General features: G+C 39.1%; 3 protein-coding genes across 4 annotated transcripts; 1 reads left to right on the forward strand and 2 right to left on the reverse strand.

The window, feature by feature from the left end:
* Positions 1 to 683: 683 nt before the first annotated feature.
* Positions 684 to 3,090, reverse strand: LOC116208091 (transcription termination factor MTEF18, mitochondrial-like). The gene has a single exon (XM_031541319.1). It carries the CDS (start codon positions 2,637 to 2,639, stop codon positions 888 to 890), a length of 1,752 nt encoding a protein of 583 aa, XP_031397179.1. The 5' UTR covers positions 2,640 to 3,090; the 3' UTR covers positions 684 to 887.
* A 455-nt stretch (positions 3,091 to 3,545) lies between these two features.
* On the reverse strand, positions 3,546 to 6,205 carry LOC116208093 (myb family transcription factor PHL5). Of its 2 annotated transcripts, none has more exons than XM_031541321.1 (7): positions 5,510 to 6,205; positions 5,197 to 5,428; positions 5,014 to 5,090; positions 4,869 to 4,908; positions 4,732 to 4,786; positions 4,567 to 4,636; positions 3,546 to 4,469 (listed from the first exon to the last, which is right to left on the reverse strand). In XM_031541321.1, the coding sequence occupies exons 1-7, from the start codon at positions 5,966 to 5,968 to the stop codon at positions 4,293 to 4,295; spliced, it is 1,110 nt and encodes a 369-aa protein (XP_031397181.1). In that variant the 5' UTR covers positions 5,969 to 6,205; the 3' UTR covers positions 3,546 to 4,292. The 2 variants fall into 2 exon arrangements, with proteins under 2 accessions (XP_031397181.1, XP_031397180.1); XM_031541320.1 differs by having other exon boundaries at positions 3,546 to 4,475; positions 5,510 to 6,198.
* Positions 6,206 to 12,175: 5,970 nt separating this feature from the next.
* On the forward strand, positions 12,176 to 13,110 carry LOC116207258. The gene has a single exon (XM_031540163.1). It carries the CDS (start codon positions 12,238 to 12,240, stop codon positions 12,820 to 12,822), a length of 585 nt encoding a protein of 194 aa, XP_031396023.1. The 5' UTR covers positions 12,176 to 12,237; the 3' UTR covers positions 12,823 to 13,110.
* Positions 13,111 to 13,290: the final 180 nt, after the last annotated feature.

The raw sequence follows: 13,290 nt of genomic DNA on the forward strand, positions 1-13,290 counted from the left end.
ATTGCTATTATGGGAGTACATACGTATATATTTCTCATTGTACGCAACTTAATATCCAAATTCCCATAAATCTTGTCTAATTTAGGCTCGAGTTAAATCCACTAAGAGGTAAATTTCTTTTAATCATGAATTTTTTTATTTATTTATAAGACTCAAACTCAAGACCTTTATCAAAGAGAGCTTGCATTGAATGCCTTAAACTAACACCCCCCCATATATATATTCGTTGGATCAAGCAAAAAAGTGCACATTTGCGTTGGAACCAATGGCCCAGGATTTTCTTGGCCTTTGGGCCTCAAGCAGAGGCCCACGCAGATTACTCCACAGACCTAGTTCCTCTCTTCCCATAATCTTCCTCACTTCCCCTAAAATCGGACCTAATTATTGGCCGGTAGCCTGTGCAACTGGGCAGGCCAATCCGTATATGCGTTAGCAAGGTCCTGAACATGGACTAGGAGTGGGTTCCTGGTCGGCTACATCGGCCTAGGCCAACGAGCTCTGTCCTGAAATAGTATCAGAAAATGAATATCTCCTGGAACGATATTATTATCTGGTGAGCTTGAGATTCACACTTTTACATTCCTCGGATGAACTGGTTTTATCCATTTCAGTTCCAATGATGAGCCACAGCAAGCCTCAAAAGTCGGTCCTCGCCTATGCTAATAATGGACCAGCCCAGCGCGTAATTCCAAATGCCATGAATAACCTCAGACAGTTGCAGGATATGCAATGCTAGGAAAGCAGATAAGAGAGAGAACTATACATACAAGAAGATAGAAATGATTCATTTTCAAAAAGAATCCATCTTCCCACCTATGGAACAAGTGATGCTGGGCTGGGTAAATGTTTTCACGATGAAAAAAAATCGGAACACTGTTCAGTAAAAACTAGCTTACTGAAGCATATATTTCTCTCTTCAGGTCTTGGAAAACTTGCAAGCCGTTCGGGTGATGATTTACTTGATGCTTAATGAATGCTCTCTCTGTAGTCGTGATTATGGTACAAAGGGATAACTTAGGATCGCTTGTTCCTTCATCTACCAACCACTTGTGCATTGAGTATCTAAGTTTGACCCTCTTGATATGATAGTTAAGATACGCTGGGAACTTCACTAGGGTCGAGACGGGATAGCCCAAACTGTTCACAAGGAAGTCTATCTTCCTGTTGATCAAATCCTTGGACTGGTTCAGTATCTGAGGAGCCACTCTGACCATCTCGAGGACATCCTTCGGGTCCAGGCCTGCTTCCACGAGGCAATTGAATCTTTCCTGGAGCTCTCCTCCTCTACCTCGGAACCGCTCGAGAGCCTTTTTCATTGCACTGGACTCGTCCACATATCCCAAGCCGGACAAGAACTTAATCCTTTCCATTAATGATCCATGGTCCTCACCCAAGCTGGGTAATCGCTCGATCTTTGATCCCATGACCCAATTCTTCATTTGGTTTGGATCTTCTAGGATGATTTTACGAAGTCGCCTCTTCCCAACATTTAGTTGAGCAAGTATACTGTTGGGTTTCTTCAGAGTGCATTGACCCAACAGTGACGGGTGAGATCGCAAGATTCTGCCAATGTCACAACTCTCCATGTCAATCTCAGAAAGGAAGAGAAAACACTGCCTCAAGTTTGAAACGAACTTCCCAAGTTGGATTCCTGGAAACTGAAGAAAAATTGGGGATAGACCATGCAGTGTAGACCCAAATTTGAGGAGAAAGCCGATGAGGGAAAGTGTCCTGCCCCCAGAGCCATCAAACAGAATCTCAGGATGCTGATGGATCAATTGGTTCAACTGCTCCTCATTGCAGCCCATCTGACTAAATAGGTCTAATAGCCCATGGATCTGACTCCATCTAATGTAGACACCATCAGGGAAAACCTCCTCAAGCCAACTGAACTCAACCCCGATCCCCTTCAACCTCTCTAACACTTCAACAAAGTCCTGGTTCACATCCCCAATCAAGAGATAAGGACTAGAAACAATAATCTTGATTACAAGAGACTTACTAAGCCCAAGCTCCTCATAAACTCGGATCTTTGACATCAAGATCCCAGAGTCATACCGGAAAACTTCGGAGGCCCCTTTAAATATCCTTCCAATCTTATTCCGTTCGACCCCGTAGTGACATAACTCATGATAGTTCTCCAGCAAAGTATCATCGTCACTTAAGAACATCAGATTCTGCGAAAGCAGCGGATTGTATTCGCACGGTTCCAGACCTATACTCTCAAAGAAAGGCTCGAACTCATTTATCGGATGATAACGCAAGAAGCGGGTCACCGACCGCTGAACATCACCCTCGCAATTGACCTTCTTTAAGAGTGTCTCGAGGAACACTGGCGAGTTCTTGCTTATATGCTCCGCGAGCATGAACTGCAAGCTTCTGGTGCAGTGCAGGTAGTCTAGGAGGGCAACTTGGGCTAGTTTCCGAGTCGCCCTAGATATCCTAACCACATCTTTAGCCGCAGAATTTTCCGAAGAAACTCTCTTTGTCCTGTACAATCGAGGTTTCATCATAGCAATGTGAAACGACCCAGGTGGCCAAGTTCCGATTTTGGCCGGTCCCAAGTGGTTCCCGGGGCAAGCCGAGGAGACCCATCTGAAAACAGATGCTACTCGGAGTCTCAGAAGACCCAAGGACATTGAGGAATCAACGCGGAACCAAAAACTCCAAGCAAACACCGAGCAGCCGAAACAGAGATAACATAAGCTCCAAGGCGACCAATTTATAGAATAGTAACAAGAAGGTCCATCGTCGTACCTCAGTTCCGAGATTCTGCAGCGTCTCAGCGGCGGCAACTGAACAGAGGGTTCGGCTATTAGTCGGTTCTCTTCTCTTCTCTTCTTCTCCAAAACTATATTACCCTACAGAAGCCGCAAATTCTTGATGGAAATAAAACATTCTGGTAGGGTTTCTGAGCTGCAGAGAGTTCAAGACAGAAAACCCTCGTGACGTCTCCAGTTCTGGTCGGAAGAGCCAAAACGGCGTAGCCCGCCTACTTCGTCCGGAACTGCGGGCGACTGTCTTCTCCTCTCGCATTTCGTTGGACCATTTTCCCCCCAAAATTCCTTTTCTCTTACCATTTAATCGGAATCCTCTTTTATTTCAAGCCATATCTCCCTTTTTTTTTTTCTTTTTTTTTATAAATTTAAAAAAGAAAAAAGAGAATTAAATTAAACTGTATTTCAATATGAATAACTTCTTGTGCAAGTTGTTTCTTGAAGCACGGGCTAATTGGAACTCTGAATTAGTACGACGGAACTGGATATCAAGGTTATCGGATTCAAAAGTTTTCGTATAGTTGAAGCTTTCATAATTCGATTCGGAATTCATGAATTTACAAACAATGTAAGCTTAGGTTTGAAAATTACATATACATACCATAAGTTTAATTAATTATTTAAAAATACATAAAAACTTGAATGATCCCCTCCCCCAATTTCCTAACTAGTGTTTGTTAATTTCCCGATATATATGTCAGATAGAGATACCTCAACTTAAATATGTAATAAGCTAAACTCAAGATCATATAAATGCAAAACGGTTCGAAACGTCTTCAATAACCAAATAATGATTAAACATTGTCCACTCCACACCAGTCCAAATCGAATTTAAAACCATGCAGGAGATGGTCTTACAGCAATAAAAGTGTCGCCCATTGAAGCGAGCTAATCGGGTTTTTGTTGGATTCTGTCGAACAAAATTCTTCAATCAAGCGTCCATGTTCTTAAAACTATGATGTGATGGGTAATTAGCTCTTCCTGAAGGCCAGACATCAGGATTAAGTATTTTTGACACAGGGCATCTGACTGATTTCTTGTACCTGTTCCGAAGAGCTCATAAGTGCTTGTGGAAATATCGTGTAGGAGGACAAACGTTAGTAGAGCAACCAAGTGCTTCCGGCAGGTATTGGCATACACTGATGACCCTTTTGCTGAGGAATTTCAGCAACCTTTCATGAACTCTTGACTCTCATGGATTCGATCTAAACTCAGAGACATGAAATGAAACAGAACATTAGTATAATAGTGAGAGTGAGACTGAGACCGGGACTCCTCTGGACTTGCAACATATGTGCTCGTCATCGTCTTCTATACTTCACCAACATAGCCTGTGTACATTTGGTATATCTTTACAAACAGATACTGTCACCCTCATCACAGGGACTTCTGCACGGTTCGGGTTGTTTTCTTTCTTTCTTTCTTTCTTTCTTTCTTTCTTTTTTGTTTTGACTAAACCAATGATTGCTCTTGCAAATAAAAGGATTCAGCTGATTGCTGCTTTCTTCGAGAGTCTTAACTTATTTTGGATGGGAATTGTGCGTTCTCGGATCCTCCAGCTCCCAAGGATTGATCGTCTTCGAGACCCAACTTGTTCTGATTGCTTAATAGCGCCTTTCTCGTTTTCTGCTGCTGATCGAACATCATCCTGAGTTGTCTCCCCTGCTCTTCGATTCGCAGCTGTAACTTCCTCTGAATCTATCCACAAGAGTCGCGTACTTATATTCTTCGATATTTGATAAATATAAGAATGTCCTGTTGAAAGCTCTCAAAGATCTTACTGGCATACCTCTAGTTGTTCATGGAGTTGCCTCTGGACATCCAGTTGAAGCTGCAGTGCTTCCTTGTTATGCGAGCCGCTGCAGAATAAGATGGATCGTAGCTTAAGCAAAAACGGATTCGAGTATAAAACCGTGTATGTGTATGATCTCTTTAAGAGCTCTGATTAATTTACCCTTTCAGATCAAGCCGGGGAACTTCACTTAGGATCGTTCTTTTTTCGTTCCTTCCTGCAGATATAGTCCAGTCATATTGGCACGAAAGATGGATAATAGTTTCACACCAAAGGGATTGGATATTGGGAATTCTTACCTTCTGCAGACTCTGGGATGTACTTTGCTATCCGATACTTCTGTTAATCAAATGAAGGGCAAAGTGAAAATCAATCAGCAAGTCAAATTAAAACCCACTTCGTGATGTTTAGTACAGCGATTCGTTTCCTCAAAGGGATGAGCACCTGCAAATGACTCTTTATGTGGAAGATTGTCAATCCATCGGAATCCATGAGCTTCAGAATAGCCTTAGGAGTTGCCTCTGCATATGAAGAGACGCACGATATTCATCAAAAGGAAAGATACTACACAAACTCCGTTCATCTTACGAAAGTCTCAGGCAAGCGAGGAGATTGACCAATACTTACTTTCGGCACCACCTAGGCGATTCACAGACTCAACAAACTTCTCATGAAGGTCCTGAGTCCATCTTATTCGTGTTTTGTTGGGAAGTGCTGATGTTGCTGATACAGAGAACGTCCCCGAGGAGCTAGTCGAATTATTGCTTCCGGATGGGAGTCTCAAGGGCTGCTTCTCTTGCTGTGATGCGAAGCTCACTTGTGACGGAGGTGGAGGATAACTGTACGAATTACAAAGAACCTGGAAACAGAAAAAAGATTTCTATGAGAAAACCAAAACAGAAAGCAGTAAAATTGGCAAACTAATGGAACTTTCTATTACCTTGCAGTCCTGATTTTCCTTCGGAACTGAGAGTTGCCTCCATAACAAGTCTCCATGATCTACTGATAGCTTGTCCTGTTCGCATGACTGGTCAGGTTGGTCTCCTGAGCTGATCGAGAAGCTCTCGCATGACGATCGATAAAGCGGAAATTCTGAATCACAAGCCATCCTGGCAGATCCGTATTGTGGGAACCTCATACACCTCTCAGCTGCATAAAATGCAGAGGCCGGTGACTCAAAGCGGCTCAGCAAGGTGGTGCTCGTCGACTTGGCGTGTCCTGTGCTGTCCTGCCTCGCCAACTCATGGCAAACTCCGGAGGTCCAAGGTTGTTGCTGCAGCCCAAACAGCTGCGAAGGACAAGAACAGTTCCCGAGCTCGAAGTTTCCATTAGCGGTAAGTTCATAGTTAGGCTGAATCCGCTCCGGTGTGCAATAGATCTTCTGAGACTGAGAGTACATGGTAACGGAAAATGGCAAGAAATCCTAGGAAGAGATATGTCCCATTCAGATTAATCATTCTCGAGTTCCATTCTGTCCCGGTTCGAGGCTCTCAAGCCTTCTGAGGAAGAAAATGGAGGACACTGAAGTGTGGAATTCGAATGCATAAGAGACGGATTCCATCTTATATGAGGAAGGCTTGAGCTGTAAGCTCAGTATAATGGAAATTGTTTTGTTACAGTGAGAAGAGCTTTTTGTTTATTCCTGAAATGGATAGGAATGAACAATTAATTGACAAAAACAATGCTTATAAACTAATGTCATATTTCCCTATTTTGAAAAATTAATTATATTTTCATTTTCCACTCTCTTTTTTTTTCCTGAAAATTAAAAAAAAATGCATTAATTTGTACAACTAATCGACAAAAACAAAGCTCATTACAGCTGAGAAGATGACAGGTTCTCATGGATACATATGTGCATGTGTGTGTGGTTGTATGTATATATTATATACCCAGAAAGAATGGAGAATATATTGTTGTGGGCATCGATGGCTTCATACTTTAAATGGGAGGAGGATACTATAGCATATATTCAAAGACACATAGATATAAATATATATTATTCTCATAATAAAATGATGATATTAATTAAACATGAGAATTTCCAGATCCTTCAATTCCACAAAAGGAGATATGGATCCCTTTCCTCCCCATAGGAATGCCGGTTGCTCAGTGGGGTATCTGAAATTACTAGAAAAATTCCATTGTACCAAATTCAATAACCTAAAAGAACATTTGTGCCAAAGCTGAAGCCGTTAGATTCCGAAACGTGTTCAAATAAAAAAACATTCGAAGACATAAAACGCTGATGTTCGTCCACTGCACTTGACCTGTTTCCATAGACTAGATACGAAGGATCATAGAAAAAATAAATAAATAAATAAATAAATATATATATATATATATATACACACACACACACATAAAGGTCTAACAACACAATGTGGTAATTAACCAAACCACACACAAAAAAAAAAAAAGATCTTCAGATCTCGAAGATAGGTGTTTGTCATGTTAAAATTTAATTTCTATATATAAAAAAAAAAGCTGCGTCTAATTATCTAATATAAGTCGAAAAAATTATTTAAATGCACCAATAGAGTAGTAAAAGGAATATATTGGAATTTAATTTTTTATTGTCAGAGTTATAAATGAAAAGAAAAAGGTGCAATTAATTATTTAATTAACAATCTCTCTATTTATATTATATAAAAGCTGAAAAACGAGACGTGAGAGCTCCATCTGCTAACTCTCAGCTAGTGGTTGAGTGTAGTTCGAGTCGTGAGAACTTCAATTGCTAACCATCAGCTTGTGGTTTAATATCTTATCGATTACTAAGATATTTAATTTTTTCGAAAAGAGATTCATGTATTTGAATATTTCAATTTTAGTGCAATCATAACAATTAATTTTATATTAAAAATAGCAAATAAGTATTAAAAGTTTTTTATGAATTTTCTTTTTTTCAATAAATATTAAATTTTTTTAATATAATCCGAATTCTAAAAATTAACTAATTTCTCTCTCTCTATATATATATATATTAAATAATTATATTTTATTAATTTTTCTAATCCCTCGCAATACGCAGCACTGTACCTAGTTTGAAACTGAGGCCATCCACATAACAAAACAAGTTTTATGACAAGAAATGTTACAATGGCATTAATCTTATTTATTAGAGACAAATACGAGGACAAGCAAACATCCAAAACAAATCATCCGCTGCAATCTTCAATCGGACTGATAAATATGTCATGTTGTCCCGATGACAACTACGAGTGTCGTGAAGGTTCTTCATGCATTTTTTGCAAATACTAATATATCATCACACATAGAAAATACTAATATAATCTTTTTTATAGTTAAAGTACTAATATAATTGATGATCGATTTGTCAGGGTCCGGTCACCGGTTGACGTTGATGCCCCTAATTCGCTTCTTCTAATTAGGATTTAGAACTCCGGTAGAATATGTTATCGAAGAGGACAAACTTGGACGGAGATTCTCCCCATGTCCCCTCCCACCTATAGAAATTGGAAGGAACGTCATGCATGCATATACACATATACATAGATATAGATAAATATGAGGTATATTTAAGAAAACAATAATCTTTTTCATAAGGAGAGCAATGTTAACATATATCAGGAAGAACACAATCATTTTTCCATTTTGAAAAAAATAAACATAGCGATTAGTTGTTGTTCGGATCAATTTGTACGTTTCTCGGCTAATCCAACTCATCGAGCAAGCAAATCATTCAATTATCTCGGATCTACATATAGTCGGAACAATTAATTAATTGACTTTGCTGATTACTTGGGGGCAACTCGATAAACTTCGATATAGAGGACCACAAAAATCCAGGGCGCATAGTATGGCTGTTAACAATGCTAATTAATTCCCAATTATTAAAGAATATATATATATATATATATATAATATCGATTATTATCCATCTTAATTTGGATTATCATGCCCTTTTTGACCTCTAAAGCCCCCAAGGGTCATCTCTATTTTTTTCTGGGTGAATAGGGTCATATATATTTTTAGTTCTCTTCTCTTTGTGTCCTCCCAAACAATTGTAGGCAGCATGCGTGTCCTTTACCACCACCACCCCCCCCTAATTTTCTATTCCTTGATGAGAGATCATAGCCATTTTAGGATACCGTCCGACGGACTACGAGAGACTGATCCAATTTTTACTTGTCAAGCCCCTATGGCCAACAGTTTGTGGGCATATCTTTACACGACCTCGATATATATGATCTCTTGCAATCGATCGAGCTGATCGAGTATGAATTCAAGGACTTTATTACGATAACTTAATGGAAATGGCAATATAGTGTGTGTGTGTGTGTGTGTGTGATGCTACACGAAATATCTCATGGCTTTTGTAAATTGGAACCTTAAGGAGTAAATATCTCGTGGCTCTGTTTAGATAAGGTTCGGATATCTAATATTCCCATTAACATAAGAATTAGGATATTAATCGTGGATCCTAAATTGCACGAACTTGTGCGACATATCAAAAGATCCACTCGGAAAGAAAAGGGGTCAGAATGCCCGAACATAATATTCAGATTTAATATCATCAAAATCTCAGAATAATTATAAAATCTGTGATTTTGGACAGTACACTTTGCCGATTGTTACGTCGATGAAATAAGTAACGTTGTGAGAAATATATACCGGTAAGTAGGGGCTAGGGTCGAAATCCATAGGACAGGGACCTTTAGTGGTGGCCAATAAAGAGCAAAGAACTTCACTGGGGAAAAAGATATCGACCGATAGAGATGTGTGAGGTGTACAATTAATCTTTGTATTCAATCGAAAGTCTAAGCACTTTCCCTGAAGCAAGGAAAGAAAAGCATGAATTAATACCCCCTCGTACAGCATATTTTTTGTCATGGAATTTTCTCTTGAGAGTGTAGCCTTTTCACATTGACGAATTATTAATTTGTAACCGAAATTATTGATTGAGGAGATAATGTAACGTATAATGCCTGGTTAGATTCCAAAATATTATGCTAACCATATCTATAACAGGGAAGTGTACACATACTTTGGAGCTGTATGGATGCCAATTCCCTCCTAGCCCCCCCAAAAAAAAAAAGACCTTTTCCTATTTTTGGTGGGATTGAATAAATAAATTCCCCACTTTCGGTTCGGAATATAAGCAAATTCAATTAAACTGTAGGTTGGAAGAAATTTCTTAAAATTCGTATGAAATGTAAAGTTTGGGACCCGATCTTGGGCTTGGACTTGGACTTAAAACTGTTGATGGACCCAACTCTTTTGAGCCACCACTCATTCACCACTAAAGGGTCTTCAGATTCTTCTGTCCGGAGATATCTTTGAGACCGTCTTGTCATTCTTCTATGTACTCTAGTTTTATTTCAGCCTTTGGTCCCTAGTTCACTGAAAAAAAAAATATATATATATATATATATATATAAGTTCCCTATCAAGCCCTGAAAATATGTTGAGCACTTCAACCTGCCACTCATCCGAACACGCATATGTATTAGATTGGTTGGCTCGTTTGGCTTTGAATCTCTCGTGGGTCATGCATTTACTCGATGTTTCGCATGCCGGTCTTAAGTAGCTTATGCCCTGAAAATATGTTGAGCACTTCAACCTGCCACTCATCCGAACACGCATATGTGTGTTGATTGATTGGCTCGTTTGGTTTTGAATCTCTCGTGGGTCATGCATTTACTCGATGTTTCGCATGCTGGTCTTAAGTAGCTTATCTTAGATGATTTTGCTGGGTTCTCTTTACCCAATTCCTGTATTTCTCAATTTTCTTAGTTTTGCTTTTGGGCCTCGGTCCGTTTCTTTAATATATATATATATATATATATATATTTGAGCACATATAATTTAGTGAAATATTGTGTTTCTTTCAGCTATTTTTTTTTTTAAATAATAATAGTGATCTGTTTATTCTCAGTCTTCGTCAACTATTTATTGTACTGACTCCAAAACGTGGGGGACCCATGTGAGAAATCCGCAGTGCAACAAAATCACGTGTTGGTTGAAGAAAATGGTAATTTATTTGTATATGTTTTTCCGGTACAAAATTATATATAAACACTACTTGTTAATGTTTATCCAATTTAGTTGATAATCCATGTTACTAATTTTCTAGTACACGAAAAGTATGGCAAATGAAGAAATGCTTGTTATTACCATTGGTAAATCAAATAAATAAGTATCGCTATCCTTTTAAAACGATCTAAGCAAATCTACTTATTGAATGCTGCGTAATTTTCATACGTTACTGGCACATATGCAAGGTCGAATCGTGTACCACAGTAGATGTGGACTTTGGATCTACCAACTACCAAGTAAAATTTATCGGTCAATTACGATCTATTTGGGAAAAGGTTCACTCTTTGATAAGTGAAGCATCTCCGATTGGGCAATGGTTCTGAATTTCATCATCCATCATCAATCAGTCAATTTTCTATATTATCAATACCCCAAAGTCTACCGCAATCTTTTTCCTTGCAGCGTGATATTCTTTTTTTTTTTTTATAATTAGGTATAGGTTGAAATCTGGTTTACATATTAAGGATTGAAAATACTAATTTGTCACTAATGTAAATTAATTCAAGTGATTTGATCCTTATTTTCTTTAAATAAAGTTTTAGATTCTAATTTAGTGAGTAAAAAAAAATTATAATGAAATAAAGATCTAATTTTTTTCGAACTGAATTAATTGGGATCAAACCAAGTATTAAAAAAAAATTGTGTCTTCGTCACTTTGCTGTGACAACTATGACGTACGTATGTTTCCCATCAATTGGGGAATTAGTCAATGCAATGAAAAATTAATTAAATCTATCCGTCCCTCAGCCCGTTCGGGCTAGGATTTTCTGATATATGGACACATGCAACAAGACAAGATATTGCGAACTTTCGTTATCACGATCAATACTAACCTTACGCTTTTTGACACGATACCAAAAACGATATACCTGCGACACACAAATATGAGAAAATTATGATCAGCATACGTATACCATTAGTTGGAACAACCTACCTATATATGACCGGATTAGTTTATCCCAGGCATTTCTAAATTAATCTTTCCCAGGTAAATTTCTGGGAAATTTGCTTTATTACTTTAAAAAATTTTAGAGTAAACTCGAATTACAACCAATTTGAACACAGGTGGCGGGTCCTATACATGGATCACATGGGAACCAAACACATCTTTTTGCTGTGTAAAGGCATTTGGTTAACATAGACAATTGTTTCATATTCTTCCATCCCGAGAGTTCGGCATATAGATTAATGAAATCGCGTAAACTCTTGATTACGGTCGATTTTTCGACCGTATCACTACGTATCGGTATATATGTATACCACCATGAGCTGTCTCGTCTTTGCTTCATTGGTTCCACTGACCAAGGAGGTCTTTGTTTATGTGTATATATATATATATGTAATTGTCCGTATCATTTCCAGCAAAATCACCACTCGGTCAATAGTCAATGCAAATACAAAAACCAGAAAAAAAAAAAAAGTGAAAAAGGCCAAAAGGCCCTCAACGAGATGTGTATGGATAGATACCTTCACGTCCCTTTAAATCAAATCCCCGGAAAAGAGGGCAAATTGGTAATTTGGGCACCTTATAAATTGCTATTGCACGCCCCAGCATTGTTCAACACTCGTACGAGTCTCACATCAAATTCCTCTGCTCAAGTACTATCAATGAAAATGCCATCTCCCAAGTCCTCGAGCTTAATCTCGACTGAGATAAAAAACCCAATGCGCACCCTCGTGTTGTCGTGCGCGTGCCGCATTGTTCGGGTCCTCTCCAGAGCAAAATCCTTCCTCGTCAAGGCCGTCCAGAGAAAACTAGACAAATTCCAGATTCACTTCATGCTCCCGGCGAAGAAGAGCAAGAATAAGAAGATATACTTAGGCTCGTTCCGGTTCCACTACAACTGGTGCTCTGCTTCTTCCTCGCACGTGCAGCCATTTCCAGCTCCGTTCTCGACGAGCCACCTCTACTACTACGACCCAACTTGGGATTCCATGATCTCAATGGAGCCAGCGGATCAGGACAACAACAGCAGCGGAGATTCACAGCTCTCGAAGTACCTGGAATGGCTAGAAGAGAAGGACAATGCACATGCAGGTGAAGAGTCTAGTGACAACGGTACGTCTGCTCATGAAGAGTGTGCGGATGAGATTGACAAGCTCGCCGACATCTTCATCGCGAAATGCCACCAGAAGTTCATTTTGGAGAAGCAAGAATCCGATCGCAGGTTTCAGGAAATGATAGCTATATAGAAGCTGGCATAGTTTTGAAGGTGGTTGTACTCTGTAAATTAAAATCGTGTTCAATCTGCATTATGCTTTTTGTCTGGTTCAAAAGCCAAGATTGTGCGTGGTCAGGGGATCATTGCGGAAATTGCGATTCGTCTTTGTTTTAATGATGGCTCGACGAGCTCCTCCTCGCTCGTCTTTGTAATCCACCATTCTCGATAAATGGTGGCATGATAAGTGTCCTCTTTGAACATTTCTCAGTTGATAACTAGAGTTCTGGCATCAGTTTTCCCATTTAACCGTTCTCCAGTAGGCACTTCTAGCCGCAGAATGCTCCTTATCTAGATCTGTACATTGATCACCTCCATGCTTCAAAACTTTACTGGTCCTTGTCTGACAATTTTCACTCTCTCAACATAAAGTTAATGGACCTCCTTAATTAATCAGCAATGTCTTAATGGGGTTATTAGCATTAAACAGTTCAAGAGTATT

The sequence above is a fragment of the Punica granatum genome, chromosome 5, assembly GCF_007655135.1.
Source record: "Punica granatum isolate Tunisia-2019 chromosome 5, ASM765513v2, whole genome shotgun sequence".
NCBI classification, from domain to species: Eukaryota; Viridiplantae; Streptophyta; class Magnoliopsida; order Myrtales; family Lythraceae; genus Punica; species Punica granatum.

Coding starts and splice junctions, on each gene's coding strand:
- LOC116208091 (XM_031541319.1), bottom strand. CDS start 2,639: ATGTCCTTGGGTCTTCTGAGACTCCGAGTAGCATCTGTTTTCAGATGG.
- LOC116208093 (XM_031541320.1), bottom strand. CDS start 5,968: ATGTACTCTCAGTCTCAGAAGATCTATTGCACACCGGAGCGGATTCAG. Junction 5,429..5,509: donor AGGAAAATCAGGACTGCAAG/GTAATAGAAAGT, acceptor TTCTGTTTCCAG/GTTCTTTGTAATTCGTACAG. Junction 5,091..5,196: donor TCGCCTAGGTGGTGCCGAAA/GTAAGTATTGGT, acceptor CTTCATATGCAG/AGGCAACTCCTAAGGCTATT.
- LOC116207258 (XM_031540163.1), top strand. CDS start 12,238: ATGAAAATGCCATCTCCCAAGTCCTCGAGCTTAATCTCGACTGAGATA.